Source organism: Xenopus laevis, chromosome 5S (genome assembly GCF_017654675.1).
Source record: "Xenopus laevis strain J_2021 chromosome 5S, Xenopus_laevis_v10.1, whole genome shotgun sequence".
NCBI lineage: Eukaryota > Metazoa > Chordata > Amphibia > Anura > Pipidae > Xenopus > Xenopus laevis.
The window spans coordinates 46,525,764-46,543,654 of record NC_054380.1 but is presented as its reverse complement, the minus strand read 5'-3'; the positions used below and the strand labels follow the sequence as shown (position 1 = coordinate 46,543,654).

The following is a 17,891-nucleotide window of genomic DNA, read 5'->3' as shown; positions in this document are numbered from 1 at the left end:
TCTAACCAACAGACTACTAACCTCCTATCAGAACTAATCCCCATAGATCTTACCCCCCCACAGCTATAAGCCATGACTGAGCTGAATGTTTATATTGTTATTAAAATATTATTGAAATGCTATATGTTTAAAATCACAATTACTATACTCTCCGCTTCATGGAACCATGTATAAAACTCTATTGTGATTGTACCTTGACATTTCCAATAAAAAACAAGTTAAAAAAAAAAAAAATGGCCTCTCTGCCATAGGCTTTAGCATTTAAGTGTTCCAAAGGTCCTTAGTCCCTGTTAACAAATAAAGAGAGCCATAAGACACAGACAGGGCATACACAAGCAAAGCACAGTAGTTATTTATAGATCAGTCTTCAAGAATTGAGTAAAGAACAATATACAGTATGTTTAAGAGAATCTAAAAAGATAGGCCTCATATAAAAGGGCTAAAGATTTTCCAATGCTATTTATATTTTCATGTTAACTCTACAACATTTCTACCTTTTTAAATAACAGTAGGTTATTTTGCGTAATTGTTTTAAATTATATGAATTAGATGCCTATTGCGGCTCATGAAATGATATTTTGATAGTTATGTTTGTTTCTTTTTCCATTAACAGATATGACGCGTACAGAAGTTAGCAGGGTAAGTATCGCAGTATTCCATCCCTACAACTCCCTGTCTCAAAGGCTTAGGGTATTCACTTGAGAGGAATTTGGTCACAATTGCACTCCATTGCTCTGAACAGTGGAGACCTCAAGAGATAAAACAACGGAACTGGTAGACATAAATCAAAACAATTAAACATTTTATAGTAGGTGAATCCGCGCTTTGTTCCGCAAGGTCACAGAGTTAACAGAACATGTATTTATGGGACCGAAAGCTAGCAGACTTTTTTATTAATGTTGTATATAATTACTATATTGTAGCAGAATAGTCTCTTGTTTTCAGATTATATTTTAAGCAGGTGATGGTGTCTTGATAGCAGGGTTGCTGGGAGATGTGCAGCTAAATTATCCTATATGGAATAATTTATTTTGTAAGAGGATGGCTAAATGCTGAAAGATGAATCTGTGCTGCTTTTGTAGTTGTAGATAATATTTATTCCATAACCCCCTATTAAATTTGTATATGGCAAGGATAAGAAACTGAATTAAAAATGCTGTCATTAAAGAAACTCTGGGATTATGCTCAGCCTCTCCAAAGACAAGAAATATATCGGCTAATATAGCAAATTAGAACAGTTTTACCCCTCCCCCTGAAACTTTAATATTAGGAAAGCGGTCTTTAATTCTTGTGTACTTTCTGAATTCTCTATCTATATTCGGCTCCGCTGCCAAGAGAACTGTATTTGTTGGTACAGCCAACACTTGCACTCTGGTCTTTTATTGGTCTTACAACTTTTTTTTGTGAGATTTTGAGTTTCCACAGCTAAAAGTCTGAGCACAAAATCTAGAACAGCTTCAATGCCAGAAATAAAATCTTCACAATTTTAAGCCGATGGGCATACCTATGCAGGTTGGAGGCCTACTTCCCTTTGGTCAATATGAAATTGATGCTATACAAGTCCCCTATCTCCTCTATAGGTGAACATTTTACAGAATTATTAGTAGGGATGGACCGAATACACTATTTTGGATTCGGCCGAACCCCCGAATCCTTCGCAAAAGATTTGGCCGAATACCAATCTGAATCCTAATTTGCATATGAAAATTAGGGGTGGGAAGGGGACAAATGTTTTACTTCGTTGTTTTGTGCCAAAAAGTCACACCATTTACCTCCCCGCCCCTAATTTGCATATGCAAATTAGGATTTGGGTTAGGCCAGCCAGAAGGATTCGGCCGAATCCCTGTTGAAAAAGGCTGAATCCCGAACCGAATCCTGGATTCGGTGCATCCCTAATTATTAGGCCATGTTCGTTGTTTAAGCTTTATTGTGTTTACGAAAACTGCTACACTACCATGAAGGCTGCAGTTTGCCAATTTGAGTGTTCGTTTACTAACCAGGAAAGGGTAGTTGTTTTTTTTTTTTTGGTTCAACTGAAACTGTCTTCACATATAAATAGCCCAAAATTGGGACTTAACCCCCAAAGACTCCTGCTTCTGGGTAATGCAATATGACAAAAGATATATCAATATAGTATTAAAAGGCAATATTTATTCACAACCATGCCATGAAAATATATATAAAATCATGTTAAAAACAAGCAGTACTGCATCTGAAAGGATGGATCCCCCCCCCTTTTTTGAAGTTCCTAGACTACACCACCTAATGAATGAAACCAGATGTAAGAAAAAGTGAATGGTGTGGATTTGAACTTAACGCTGTATTGGTAGCTTGATAAAGTTCATGCTACAGTGTGTTAGTGAGCAAAATAGCCACTTTTTTAATGAGCATAACAAAGTTAGTAAGCCAACGTGAATCGAGTTAGTCTGATGTTAGTGTGCAGGGGTTAATTCCCAAGTTGTAAATTCCTTGTGGTGCTCGATAATTAATGTAGCGTGTTCAGTAAAATATATTCAGCAGCTGAGGCCAACCGGCCCGTCCGGTTACATGTCATCCAAAGTAATCTTACTGGTGCTGTCTAGTGTGTTATTTGAAGCATTATTCACGGAGTTGAAGTGTAATGGCCCATGATCAAACATGTCTATAAGGCAGAAACAAACTGTTCAGTCCCCTTAGATGTTTGACGAGATAGCATGTAGCGAATAAAGCAGCAGCTCTCCGGTATTTTTGAAAAATTTGCAAAACTTAACTCAAATGCCATAGGCAACGTTTCGGGCTACGCAGGCCCTTTGTCAAGCCATTAATTAACAGTGTCTAAACGTGCTTAAATACCCACCACAGGGAGGAGTCACACCATTCCACCTCCACATTACCCATAAGTCACAGTGAGCTATTTCCATATCAAATTACTTTCAATATCAGATTACATGTTTCGTATTCATGAATTGCCACAAAAAAAGGTGAATTGCAGAAAGTGCTATATAGTGACAGGTAATAGATAAATAAAATTTTTTCAAATAGTGACACAATGTATTAAAACCTTTTTAAATAACCTTTGCAACATAAGTGTCGAGGACAGGAAGTCTTACTTTACTTTGTCTCAATATTAAACTCCTGAATTTTACTTATATCTTATATCCAATGCTGAATTCAGGGAACTGAAACCCCTGAATTACTTTGAATCAGGAGCTTCCATGTCTTTAAATTTCACTGTCCTATAACACAATAAAAATAGAGATAAAATTATTATACAATCATTTTAAATCTATAAACAGACATGTTAAAAACAAGCATATCAATAAAGTAAACTTCAAGTACTTACTTAAATAAATAACATAGGTGTACATTCTCTATTTAAACCACCCGGCGTTAAGGTGCCCAATGCATTAATCCATCGCATCTCTAATTTCTTAAGAATTTGTTGTCTGTCACCGCCACGTCTTAGTGGCTCCACATTATCTATAACTTGATATCGTAGTTGAAATCATATGTTTCTTTTCATGAAAATGTGCGGGTATCGGTAAATGTAACAATTTACAAAGTATGTTAGATTTATGTTGCTTTATCCTTTCTTTCACCTTTTGTGTCGTTTCACCCACATACGCTAGTCCACATGGGCACTTAATCAGGTAGACTACAAATCTGGACTCACAAGTATAGTATTTTTTGATCAGAATATTTTTACCCGTATGGGAATGCGTATGGAATTTGCAATCGCTTATGTGCAATTGTGCAGTTCTGCTCTCCATATTACTCAATGATGTGTTGGCTACACATGCTTCCAGTGCTGGTTGGATATAAATCAAGTAAAGATGAGGCTTATACAGACTGTATATATATAGGCTTTCTGCCAGCAAGCCAACTCCAATTTGTGATGTTCCAGCGGAATGTGTTTAACAGCACCTTATGCTTGCATTACCCGACCTCAGGATGGGGGCCCCCTTCCTCCATACACAGCACCGCACCTCCTCGACAGCTGTTTCGCTACTACGGTAGCTTTGTCAAGAGGTCGGATGACGGAAGTGATGTGGTTTTACAGGGATATATATATATATATATATATATATATATATATATATATATATATATATATATATATATATATATATATATATATATATATATATATATTCTTTCAAACACCAACCCCGCTTCAAAACGTTAAACTAATGATGTTATCACAAATACTTATATAGTGAGCAGTCTTCCAGATTTTAAAGAAGTAGAAATGTCTGCTTGTATAGCATAAGTTCTATGAATAGGGCTTGTATTAAACATAGATTTTTGCCTATTTTTAATACAATTTGGGACATTGGAGCTACTTCCTGATTGGTCCTTGCTACTTAATAAGATTACCAATCTACTACAGCCTATCCCCCTTTGTTGTGACTGTTCTGTTAGCAGGAGTCCAATATTCAGGGGATAATGCACTAATAATCGAATTGGGTATCCATTGCCCTGTTTAGCGCAAGAAATTACAAAAAATACAATTTTTTTTGTAATTAAAACAGTAGGCAAATGTTTTTTAACCTTGTTCATTGAGCTTGTGAGCTTTTGAACTTGTTCATTGAACTCATGTTGAAGAAGGGGTATGTTGACCCTTTAAGTGTAATAATTTTAAGGCCCTGACCAAAAGTGGACAATAATACATCAAGTCGTCAAAGGCAATGCAATTTGTATAGATAATAGGCTATACTGATGAACACAATGACAACAGCTGTAGCTAGCAGTGCGTGTAAATGTTATGTTTCTTTAGCTAGGTCACCAAACGAGCAGATCTTTGTTCAATTTGGCTACCTTAGTGATGGGCCAAATTAGGTTGATGAAACTGTTTGGGCCCCATGCCAATGATCAAATCATGACGGACAACTAGGCCTTTTGGGAGAGAACCTCATGAACACACCAATTTTCAAACCTGCCAGTTATTTGTAGAATAGGCAGCTAAGACGGGCGCTTACACAGGCTGATAAGCCGCCGATGCAACTGAAAGGGCCAAATCAGCAACTTAAATCCGTATATGACCAAATTTTGTTTTAGATTGTAAGCTTTATTAAGCCATGGCCTCCAGTATCAGTCATAATATGTATGTTATCTATATGTTCAATGTATACACCTATATTCTACTCATCAACGCGTCCCAGATTTTTCAAAATCCACAACTTTATTTTGACTCTTTATCTTGTGCTTTAAAATAGTTTGCTCTCACTTGCTCCCTTTTAGATTTCAAGGGCTATCAATTCAAGTTGTCCCCAAAACAAAACTGCAAAAATATTATTTATTATAATTGAAAATAAATTATATTTCAGTATTATATTTGAAAACAATTTGTATTAAACCTTATAATAAAAGCAGTTTAATTTTTTCACATGATGTTAGATGAATTGCCCAAAAAAACACAATAAATGTAAAACAAAATATCACACTTTAGTAGAGGGTATAAACTTAACCACTTCATTTGGAAATCCGACTTCACTGCAGAAGAAAATTTTGGATTGTGAGGTAAGTCACTGCTGCACAAAACTTTTGCATGCCTCCCGGCTGTCTGTTTGACTACCCCCAATCAGTTTTCAGAAGCTAGAAGGAAAGTTCTAGAGTTTAAAGGGATACTGTCATAATTTTTTATGGTGTAGTTTTTTATTTCTAAATTACATTGTTTACACTGCAAATAATTCACTCTATCATATAAAATGTTATCCCTGTACCAACCAGTATAACTGAGTGCTATTCTCATATGTGCAACTGAAGTCACTTGGATTTGTGTGTTAAATATGTTATGACTCGAAATAAACTTTAGAAAATGTGTTATCTAAAATCATCTAAATTCATTTAATGCATTTGACCTGTCTAAGAACAAGACAATACTACCATTGTTCACATGGGATGCTGTGACACAATTTTCTGTGTTAAATGGGATAAGTGAGTTATCTGGTTTTAGCTATTCTGTGGTAAACCCACAAACCAAAGTGGCTTCATCTGTACCAATGAGCAGTTATCTTGTGGCAAGAAGCTGCTGTCTGGTTACCTTCCCATTGTTTTATTAATAGGCTGCTGATGAGGGAATGGAGGGGGTTGATATTGCTCCAACTTGCAGTAAAGAATAACTGAAGATTATCAGAGCACAAGTCACATGACTGGGAGCACCTAGGAAACAGGCAATATGTCAAACCCCATGTTGAATTTCAAAATTAAATATAAAACCATCAGTTTGCTCTTTTGGAAAAACAGATTTCAGTGCAGATTTCTGCTGGAGCAGCATTATTAAGTGTTGCATTTTGAGAAAATTAATGTTTTCTTGTGACAGAAACCCTTTAACTTCCAACAGTAGGTATAAACACCTAAGGGCTCAGTCTGAAGATCAGTTAGGCTTTATCGACCTAAATATTACCATGTTTGCTCTCCTACAGACTCCCTGAAAGTCCAGCTTGAAGGTCAGTTAGGGTGAGATTTAAGAACGACAATTCAACCATGTTCTATATCTAGAACCTTGTTCGGAACTAAGAAAGGCCCTAACCAAAATTTGAAACACACAGAGGGCTTTTCAACTGACAAAGTCTGACAACCACTGCTCTAGGTTATTGAGTTTCTTACTAAAACAGATTATACTGTAGTTCATTGCAGCTAGAGAATTTTATTCCTAGGTTCTACTATTCTTTATTCAGGGTTTATCAGGAGTTTCATATACTACTGGATGATCTTTCTTCTTGGACTGAGGACCTTGGTGTAAAACTTGGAAGAGTAACTAATGTGTTTGTGTCAACAAGGAACTCCACAGTATTTTCTTGTATAGGACTTTTGAGGTGGTTTTGTGGTAAATTGTCCATCCGACTTTTAATAAATATGCATTTATTCTCTGCATAATATTCCTACAAAAATAATGATATGGGGCTGAAACTTGGCCTGCTGAAAAATGCAGCCAGAGAATCAGCCCCTACACTGGATTTGGCCCCCCTTACCTTGCTTGCACCCAGATCCATTGGGTCAGTTAGAAGGAGAATTTAAAATTAAAAAGGTATACAGATGTAATCTTTAAAAGGAACTTCTCAAAATAACTCCTTTTTTAATTGTGGTGAGTATAATGCAGATAACTGCTTGTCAAAATAAATTGAAATGCACATGAAAGTCTGTTCAAGTTATTACTGCATCAAAATTGTCTATTGCAAGGAAAAATTACATGCTTCTATGACACTAAAATTACTTTCTGCTTAGTGACATGCATTTTGACTCAAACTCTACATCTATTTGTGCTTCATTGTTTTCTGTTGACATGCATACTTGAGAATGACAGGTTTGTATCTTTTGCATTATTTGCATGCAAATAAACAAAAGATGTGTGTGGCTTTTGTTCACCTTTTGTAAAGCAAATTAATGCAAAACCTGTGTCAGTACAACAATCACTTAAAAACTGACCTGATTTCCAATGTTTCTACCTATGCATAGCTGTTTACAGTTAAAGGGAAAGCACTGTATACACCCCTTTTTACATTAGTTAAATGAATAGGGCTTGTGATGAACATAATTTTTGTTTATTATTTTAAGAAATATCTCTTCTGTTATTTCTGGCAATGAACAAGAATATAAAGCCCTTTTCACTTTAGTTTTTCCTGTCACTTCTGGTTCCAAAGAACTTAAAATGAGCTGATAAAACCAATTATAGGTCCTCTGAGAAGCACCTGATTTGTTTAAAAGCTGGATAGGTTTGGTTAAAGGAACAGTAAGGCTATAGGCACACAAGCTGTTTTTAGCGGCTATTTTCAGCCTGCGTATTTGGGCTGATTGGTTTTAAATCAATGGAGCAGGGCACTGAGCAGATCTGCTTCTCTCATCCTGCATAATGGCTCAGGCTGAAAACAGCCGCTGAACAGCCTCTGATAACAACCTATATGTCCATAGCCTAACACCGAAAAAAATTGTGTTTTAAAGTAATAAAAAGTATGCCATGTTGCCCTGTAATGATGGGTGAATAAATTTGCCAGACACAAATGTTCGGGAAATTTCTTTAATTGCTTGTTAATATATAAACTTTAGTAGTGTTTCTAAAGCAAATACACCAGTCCTGCAAGGCAACAGTACATTATACATTCATTCCTTTAAAACATTTTTAATTTTGTATCGGTAACCTTTTTAAGGCCTTGGGCACACAGTGCTTTACGCTGAGAGAAGCGGATCTGCTGTGTCCCTACTCTAGTCACTTGCTTGGGATCACATGCAGCAGAGGTGAGCCTCCTTTTGCTTATTTGGGCTGTCCTTTGCTCCTGTTACTTGTGAGGCAAATTCTCTCAGCCTGCAATAATGTGCAGGCTGAGAACAGTGGAGCCTACAGCTCCATGTGCCCATGGACTATACGTAAATAGGGAGCTCTGAAACAACTGACCTGTTTATAAAGGAAGGAGGGGTGAATTCAGTGAACGTAGCCCCCACTTTTAAATTGGTGCTTAAAATGTTGCGGTATTATGTAAATTTCTCGAATATTAGCATCATTGTACAGTGCTGTGGAATTTGTTGACACTTTATAAAACATAATAACAAAAAAAATAAACCAGAAAAGTAATTAGAATAACAATAGTGGTATGCGGTAACATTAGCAATAGCAAACAATTGCATCACTTCATATGGACCACTACATAGGTGACCGTTTTGTTCAAAGAGCTGCTTGTTTGGCTATACAACTAAAGATCCGCTTCTTTGCCAAGATTGGCACCTTTAGGCATTTTCTGGTCTGTACAGTAGGAATACTGAAAGGAATCTTTTGATTCAGATTTGGTCTGCTATTGTTTATAAAGCCCCTACAATGCACTATTCTACAGTGCTTTACTGAGATTATACATAGATAAATTTGGGTGAAAAAAAGGCCAAAGTACATCAATGTTAAACCACCGAAATAAATCCCAGAGAGAGAGAGAGAGACATTCTTAAGAGTTCATAGAACATCATCAACACAACATAAACCAGCATGACATTTTACAACCTCACTGGCCTGACCACGAAGAAACGCCTACACTGCCTCAGATTAAAGTTGTTCCTCTAGTTTAAATAATTCTTTGCTCTTTTCTATTGAAAAGAAGATCAACTGTTATCTGTCTATATCCTCTTATGTAACATAGTAACACAGTAAGTTGGGTTGTAAAAAAGACGCACGTCCATGAAGTTCGAACTTTTAACTCTATTTTAACCTGCCTAACTACTAGTTGATCTAGAGGAAGGCTTTGCTTCAGAGGGGGAAAAAATTCCTTCCTGACTTTAAAATGGCAATCGGATTAGTCTCTGGATTAACTTGTACTATGAGCTATGTATTTCCTCTCTTGCTAAAAAGCAACCCAAACCCTTCTGAAAGCTATCTTATGTATCAGCCTGTACGACTGATTCAGGGAGAGAATTCCACATCTTCACAGCTCTCACTGTAAAAAAAAAACCCTTCTGAATATTTAGATGGAACCTCCTTTCTTCTAAATGAATGGGTGTCCTCGCATCAGCTGGAAAGACCTACTGGTAAATAAAGCATTGGAGATATTATGATATGATCTCCTATAGCTAAACATAGTTATCATATCACCCCTTAAGTACCTCTTCTCCAGCGAGAACAACCCCAACTTGGCCAGCCTTTCCTCATAACGAAGTTTTTTTCCATACCTTTTACCAGCTTAGTTGCCCTTCTCTGCACCCTCTCTAACAGACCAAATTTTATACTTGTCATGTAATTGTCATGTCCTCTCTCTAGAGCAAGAGGGGGGGGAAGAGGTTAGATAGTCCAACATTCCTCATTCCTTTTACCAGTTTAGTTGCACGACTCTGCACTCTCTCCAGCATTAGTATAGTTTGATGGACTGGAGCGCAAAACTGTATGGCATACTCCAGTTGAGGCCTTACCAAGGACATTATGTTTTGATCCCTCGAGTTGATGTCTTTTTAAACAAGACAGTACTTTATTTGCTTTAGAAACTGCATTTTGGTTGAGACTGTTCGATCACAGATAAGATGCCCATCAGAGAGACAGATGGAACAGGTGTCATTATTCTGAGCATAGGGATCTAGGAGAAGTGAGCAGGTAGTTGTAATACAGGTAGTTGTAATTTAGTTACAAAAGTGTTTGAATAGAATTTACAAACACACAAAAGCATATAATATAAAAGTGATAGTTTTATCTAAAAATTCAATGACCAATATTGTACTTTAGTGTGAAGTAATACATGCTTACTTAATTCTTTTATTATCCTTAATTTAAATAGTGCCAACATATTGTTCCCCTCTTTACGGGCATTGTACATCATTCAATATAATTTGTTTGTTTACAGCTTTCCAGTATATAATAATGACTTTGTTTCCAGTGCACTGCAACTCATTATTTAGAATGCAGTAGCATACATCTTGCCCCATGTGCAGCCCCCTGCTCTATATACAGCACTCTGCATCACTCCCAGTGTGCACAACTTCACGTCATTGTCATGTCAAGTGTGCACTCCCTAAACCTCACTATTTGGAGCATTGTATGTAAATACGTCAATCCAACGATTTAGGTACCCTTGGTCCCTATAGAGATCAGTTTACTTAATCCCAGTAGATGCATGTAACAGATTGGTGAATTTTATATTCTAGTTCTAAGGTAATTTACATAATGCCAAAGGATCAACAGTGCATAACATGGTACATTTTTACATCCTATAAATACCTGGAAAAAAACATCAAAATGGCATTTTTATAATAGAAATATAGAAATGTTTTATGTATACTAAATATATAATATATTAAATATGCTTGGCTGAAAGTACTGTTCCTGATCTGGAAGATGAGGATTGGGAGGAGGCACTGGAAACCCCTAGCTTAGTGTCGTTCAATGTCAGGAGTAGATTCTCACAAATACTTATCTTACATCAGGCATACATTACCCCCACTCGTCTGTATAAAGCGAAATTAAGACCAGATGATTGCTGTCCGAAATATCAATTGCCTGGTGCAAATTTTTTCATTTGCTGTGGACTTGCCCTACTGTAGCACTATTCTGGGTTCATGTTTGTCAAATTCTCACCGAAATCACTGCGCTGCAGGTTACTGCCACACCTCGATTATGCTTGCTGGGGATAGTATCACATCTTACCAAGTCACATTCTATGCTTATTCTGTTAAGGGAAACACTGTTTCTTGCCCGAAAATGTATTGCTCTAAAATGGCTTGCAGGGGAACCCCCTATTATAGTAATGTGGAAAAATTTGGTACAGGAACACCTCACATTGGCTCAACTGGTATACATGCAGAGGCAAAACCCGGGCAAATTTGAACTTGTATGGCAACCCTGGTTGGACTCTCCAATGTATAAGAATTGTAACCCCTAAACCGTCTAAAATGTAACTTGTCCTTTGAAACCTTCTACTGCTTGAATTTGTAGTATTACAATGGTAGAGTGCTTCCACCCCTGATCATGTACCCTTTGTGGTACCAGGTGCTACACCGGAGGACCCACTCCTGCCATACGGGTCATACAGGTACATAGAAAGAATTCCAGTGGCACACTGAATGCTGAAAGAGTGTAAAATTTTTTCACCCCAAACACATACAGAAAAAGGCAACATTTCGGACCACTCGGGCTTGACAAAGGGCCCGAGTGGTCCGAAATGTTGCCTTTTTCTGTATGTGTTTGGGGTGAATACATTTTACACTCTTTCAGCATTCAGTGTGCCACTGGAATTCTTTCTATGAATTTGTAGTATTGTGATTTCTGTGCTTGTCAGACTGTTGGGAGGCATTCTAATGCTTATTGATATTACCCACGACTGCTTGATATGTACTTTTTTTTTTTTATTGGTTTTTATTTCTGTATTTGACATGTTTGTTGAAAACAAGAAAAATGATTTAAAAAAAAGAAAAAAAAAAATATGCTTGGCTGTATGGAGAATCCTTACCTGAATAAATCCAAAACCCACTGCAGTACAATGCCAAAATAAGCCTATTATAGATTGCATGGCCAAAATGTTGTTACCAGAAATCCATATTTTTATGAAAAAGTAAACATTCTTATGAATTTGAAAATGATATATTTTCGAATTTAATCTCAAAACTTGGGGTGCACGCAGGAGTGCCTATGTGCGCCGGGCCCTCCGAATATTTTGTGCTGTTGTTATGCCCCTTGAGCAGGGCATCACAGGCTGTGACTCCTTTATACATAGCTGCTTACAGACCTTAGTAAAGAGAATCCTTTTACATATCTGATTTAGGTACTATAGGTACTATATTTAAGTATATATTGCCCTTTTACATCTATTACCTTGAACCACCATTTTGTGATGGTCTCTGTGCTGCCTCAGAGATCACCTGACCAGAACACTGTAATAGGAAGAAGTGTGGAAGCAAAAGATAGAACTCTGCCTGTTAATTCGCTCATGTGTTTGTTTGTGTGCACCGTTAATCCTAGGATCCCAGAGGGCGGCCCTTATTTTGTAAAATGTTTGATTACTCAATGGGATATACTACTAAAAAAGTATATTATATAAATGGTTTATTTACATGAATCCGGGTTTTACATATGAGCTGTTTTATGCAATATATATATTTTATTTGTGGGAGGTTATAGTTTAGTTGAATCCTCTCCATGAAACTTAGCACGTGACTTTATGTGGCACCAACTGTATGATAATTGTATGCTTTTTTTTTTTTTTCTTCTCTCTTCAGCAGTACCAGGATACAAATATGCAAGGAGTTGTATATGAACTAAATAGTTATATGGAGCAGCGGCTAGATGCTGGGGGAGACAATAAATTACTACTTTATGAATTAAGTGACATTATCAAAACTGGTAGGTAAATATTCATTTTAATGGCTATGGAGAATTACAGTTCATTTTAAACCAGGTATCCAGTTGAAAGAAAGTTGGCTGTTTTTATGTAATGCATCTTTGGTCAAATGTCATGTAAACACTGTATTGGCATGCACAGAGGTTGGTGCAATGTCTTGGCATGCACAGAGGTTGGTGCAATGATGTGGGAAATCTCAAACTAAAGTGGAAACCTAAAATCCAGTTTTGCTGTACACATGCATATATTGTGCACTCAACTTGGAGCAATACATTTTTGGATGGGATTGGAACTGATCAAAATTGAGCTGTTTGCTGAGGTTCTTTTACAAGTGAGATTATTAACTGACCTGGAAGTAGAAGTAGTTCTACTTTATTTCTTTTGCTTTTGGGATCCGACCCAAATTGAAAGCTGGAAAAAGGCAAAAGTAGAACACAAATTATTCGAACAACTTGAAAAATCAATAAAATAAAATTGAGCGTTGCTTGCAATAGGCCATTTCTTTTACATAGTAAAGGTTTGTTACTAAATAGACCTAGTTGCTGTTGCGATTGGTTTGCGAACTACAACTTAATACTTGAGTGGTTCCAAAAGTCTCCGTAACAGTGCTAACTTTCTCAGGACCTGGCTAGGAATGCACATGCATCTGTTAGAACAGCAGATTAAACTGAACATGTTTATTAGATCTACAACCAAATTAGAGATGTGTACTGTTTGAGTCAGAGCAGAGGCACATGTACGTGGGTCTTAATGACTTATGTTGTGTATAGTATAATTAGGTATGCGTTGATTCTACTATTTTGGGATTCAGCTGAATTTAACACTACCCTAAAAGCCGCAGTGCATTTGCAACTAAAAAAAAACCAAAGATTTAATTTTGATGTCTAGTGCCAGAAGTTGCACACGATTGCATCCAGTTGTGGAGGAAATTACACTTTGTACACTTCACTTGCAGCAAATAAATGACCCTTTTTATCTGTTCATCCAAATTAGAACTATGTCCATATATTTTAGACTTGTAGGGCCTGACAAAAAGTATACAAAAGGCAGAACTTGGTCTAACCCATGCTGCTAGAAACACCCTTGTGCAAGTGCTAGGTCTTACCTACAATCTAGAGTTGACCAGCTGCTATAAATGATAAAATGCCAAATATTTGTACACAAAAAGGATTAAGATTGCCAGCGCATGGTTTGCCTTTAAAATAAGGTGTTAGTACCACACTTTGGCCAAAATATGTAAGCTCGCGTATCACAACAAGGCCCCTCATTGTACGCGAGTCCTACACTGTCTTTAAGTTCCCAGCAACCAATGTGACTGAGTAGTAAGACCATTGTGCACTTAGCCTTCACTCGGGAGCTCTAGTGAGAAATCAAGGAGCTTCAATTGTATACTTTCCCAGCTAATTCAAATCCTGTATTCAAGATTTTTTTGGCCTCTTTGAAAATGATTGAAACAATGTGATTCTTCCTGGTGTGCTTTTTTTTTTTTATGAGTAAAAACGTACGTAGGAATATTCTGTTGTGTTTTTTCTAAAGTAAACTAGAATTCAAGAAAAAAGTCTTGTCATGTTTTTTTTCCTGACATCACTTTTTTTGTTCTCAATTTCAAAAAAATTATTAGGCCTCGTCATGTTTTCCTGTTACTGCTCATCCATTTTTCCTTTTGGTCCTTCTGTACCCTTTACAATTCCCTCTTCTCATTTTTTTTTTTTACCCCTCCCACCTCTTGCTTTTCTTCCTCCTTCCATTATTTCTTCTGTATACTTTTCTAGCCCCTTTCCATTACTACGATCTTCTACTCTTCTTTTGTCTCTTCCTTTTGTAGTATGCGCTCTTTTTTCACTCCCTACACTGTCTGCTTATCCTCACTGAAACTCAAACTATTGATTAGCTATAAACTGCAAGGAAAATCCCAAGCCTAGAGCTTCTACCAGCCTACCCATTCCTTAGTGTTCCTGAGCTATGAAGGTTGGCTAGAATCTAAATCGCCGGTGGGATGGCACTCTGATTGCTTTGTTTTCCGAAGTCATCTGACGGAAAACTAATTGCTCAGAGTGCCTTCCCGCCGGGGACTTAGATTGTAAGGCTTTTCGGGGAGATTAGTCACCTGAAGAAGAGGCGGTTTGATGTTGATTTAGTTGTAGTAAAGGATGAAAATGGTGGTTTTCCAATTTTGAAGATCTAGTCAATAAATACTGCAATATAACATTAAATTTTTCAAAATGGCATTTCTCAATTGCTAGCATATTTTTTTTTAAAACAAAGCAGAAAAAGTAATACAAGTAAAAGTAATACAACTAATTTAAATGAAATATTAGATCATCAAAAATGGACCAAAGTGTAAACCTGAATTTTTGTCATTACTGCATATTTTTGACAGATACCCCACACCGAGCACAAAGAATCCGCCTACCTGTATTGTTCAGACCTACTTCTATTATGTTAACTTGTTGTTGGCAAACTGAGCGGTTGTTGGAGTTTGTGCATATTTCATGTTCAGTTTCACAATTGATGCTTTGTTAATCTATCCCACCCAGACCACATTTGATACACTGGGGCTCATTTATAAAGTTTGCACAGAATAATTTGAACAGTGAACATATTTGCCCTGTGCATGTTGTATTTATAAAGTTGGATAAGCGTGGTGTATTTATTGTGCAAATTGTAAATTGCGAATATTTATGCACTCTGTTTGAGTTATGCCACTACTATGGTGGCTGAGAGTTTTTACAAATCCGTTTTTGCAAATTTGCAAATTAAATTACTGTCAACACTATATTTTCGTGAACAATGACCTCACACAGTGTCTACACTCACGCAAACACACATCTTTTTTTGAGCCATATGCGAATATTTTTGCCCAATGCGAATTCACAAAAAACGGAAAGAGACACAGCAGTACAATATTTATTTAACTGTTCATAAAAAACCATGGGCAATCCAAATATTTGCGAATAAAATGCGCTGTGTGAACTTTATAAATAACCCCCACTGTCTTGTTCTTGCCTTTGTCTCGTATCAGTAAGACACTAAAGCCTTGTGTACCTAATACACTGAAGATAATTTACACCCATGGCCACTAAAATATATGCTCCTTCTTGCTACATCAAAGGCCAGGATATCAGGCCCGAATTTGTGGCAAGGCCACAAAGGCCCGGGCCTATGGCGACAACATTTTAGGGGCAGCATGCTGCCCAGCCGCATCCTAAGGAGCACTGGGGAATCAAAGTTCCTTAGTGCTCCGGTGCATGACAGCGCGAGAAGGGGAAGTAACCACAGCGATAGGACCATGCGGGGGAGTGTGCGAACGCCCGGCGCCGGGACCATGCAGCCTCGGGGCACCGCGATATGGAATCTGGCCTTGCAGGATATACCATACAGTTGGACACTATCTGAAAAGATTCCTTCAGGCTAAAGGTTGCCAGCCTGGCCCCCAGGTATCTCAGAGAAAAATTTCAGCACAGTGCAGCATGCTGCGTATTATTTGCTTGGGTCAGTGGAGGCTTTCCTGTTGATGTCATATTGCAGCATTATACTTCATATAACAAAGCCACATTATTAACTTAAAGGGATCCTGTCATCAGAAAACATGTTTTTTTCAAAATGCATCAGTTAATAGTGCTACTCCAGCAGAATTCTGCACTGAAATCCATTTCTCAAAAGAGCAAACAGATTTTTTTATATTCAATTTTGAAATCTGACATGGGGCTAGACATTTTGTCAATTTTCCAGCTGCCCCTGGTCATGTGACCTGTGCCTGCACTTTAGGAGAGAAATGCTTTCTGGCAGGCTGCTGTTTTTCCTTCTCAATGTAACTGAATGTGTCTCAGTGAGACATGGGTTTTTACTATTGAGTGTTGTTGTTAGATCTACCAGGGAGCTGTTATCTTGTGTTGGGGAGCTTCCATCTGGTTACCTTCCCATTGTTCTTTTGTTTGGCTGCTGGGGGGGAAAGGGAGGTGGGTGATATTACTCTAACTTGCAGTAAAGAGTGATTGAAGTTTATCAGAGCACAAGTCAAATGACTTGGGACAGCTGGGAAATTGACAATATGTCTAGCCCCATGTCAGATTTCAAAATTGAATTTAAAAAAATCTGTTTGCTCTTTTGAGAAATGGATTTCAGTACAGAATTCTGCTGGAGCAGCACTATTAACTGATTCATTTTGGAAAAAAAAAATGTTCCCATGACGTATCCCTTTAAGTCCGAATGAGAGCATTTCATTTTGCATCAAGAGCCATAGTTATGACAAAAATGAAAAGTAATAGTCACAGTAATGACTGTTTAACTGTAATGGGTTTCTGATTTCTCTTTACAGCTACGAAGGCTGATGGATTTGCACTATTCTTTTTGGGAGAATGCAATAACGTAAGTTGGTTTAAATTGTTGTGTGAGGTACAATAGTTACTTTAGACGTGACATCGTGGTGGGAATAATTTATACTATATCACATTGATCATTGATTTCTAGAATGTAATTTATAATAACTTCTCATACTGTTCATAAGATACAGATGATCCATGAGCTGTTCAAAGTGGAGTGTTTTGATATTGGGGGATTTACATAGCCTGACCTTTTTTTTTTTTTTTTTTTTTTAAATCAATACTTTGTTATTGTGGCTGCTACCATGTTAGTGGCAAGCCCTTTCCTTTTTACTAAATTTACTATTTGATGGTAAAGACTTCTTTTTGCAGATTATTTTTTTATTTGGCTCAGCTACAGTTTGCTAGTTCTTAGTAGGCCTGAGAGAAAAAACTTTTGGGCAGGTTCAAGGCAACACATGGTACAACCGATCAGAATATTATGAATATTAAATAAACACTATTAGAGTAATGTATTCCCACATTTAGTAATCCACAGCTGACCAGTTAATGCAACCAACATATATTACATTACCTCCCCTCCATTTATTACATTACTTTTGACTCAATCATATATTTGTCATAAGAAATATTTCCTATTTTGGGGTTGTCTCCATACTCTAAAATTGGTTAAGTATACGCAAATGCTTTTACAGTATTTGGTGTGCCATGCTCTCACACTTTCCTATATATACACCTGTGCTTGTGTATTCCTTACTAAAATCCAATGAGGCACAGGAATATGTTCCTA

The 17,891-nt window shown here is 37.1% G+C and overlaps 1 protein-coding gene across 4 annotated transcripts in view; it reads left to right on the top strand.

Moving 5' to 3' along the window:
* Window positions 1-17,891, top strand: part of pde10a.S (phosphodiesterase 10A S homeolog) — a 104,956-nt gene that overhangs the window by 35,147 nt on the left and 51,918 nt on the right. For 2 of the 4 annotated variants that reach the window (XM_018265284.2, XM_018265285.2), the window contains exons 3-5: window positions 614-639; window positions 12,658-12,781; window positions 17,098-17,147. In XM_018265284.2, coding sequence (XP_018120773.1) covers window positions 614-639; window positions 12,658-12,781; window positions 17,098-17,147 — 200 coding nt within the window. Of the gene's footprint in view, window positions 1-613; window positions 640-6,659; window positions 6,736-12,657; window positions 12,782-17,097; window positions 17,148-17,891 lie in introns of all 4 variants that reach the window. The other 2 variants (XM_041564495.1, XM_018265286.2) reach the window with 2 other exon arrangements.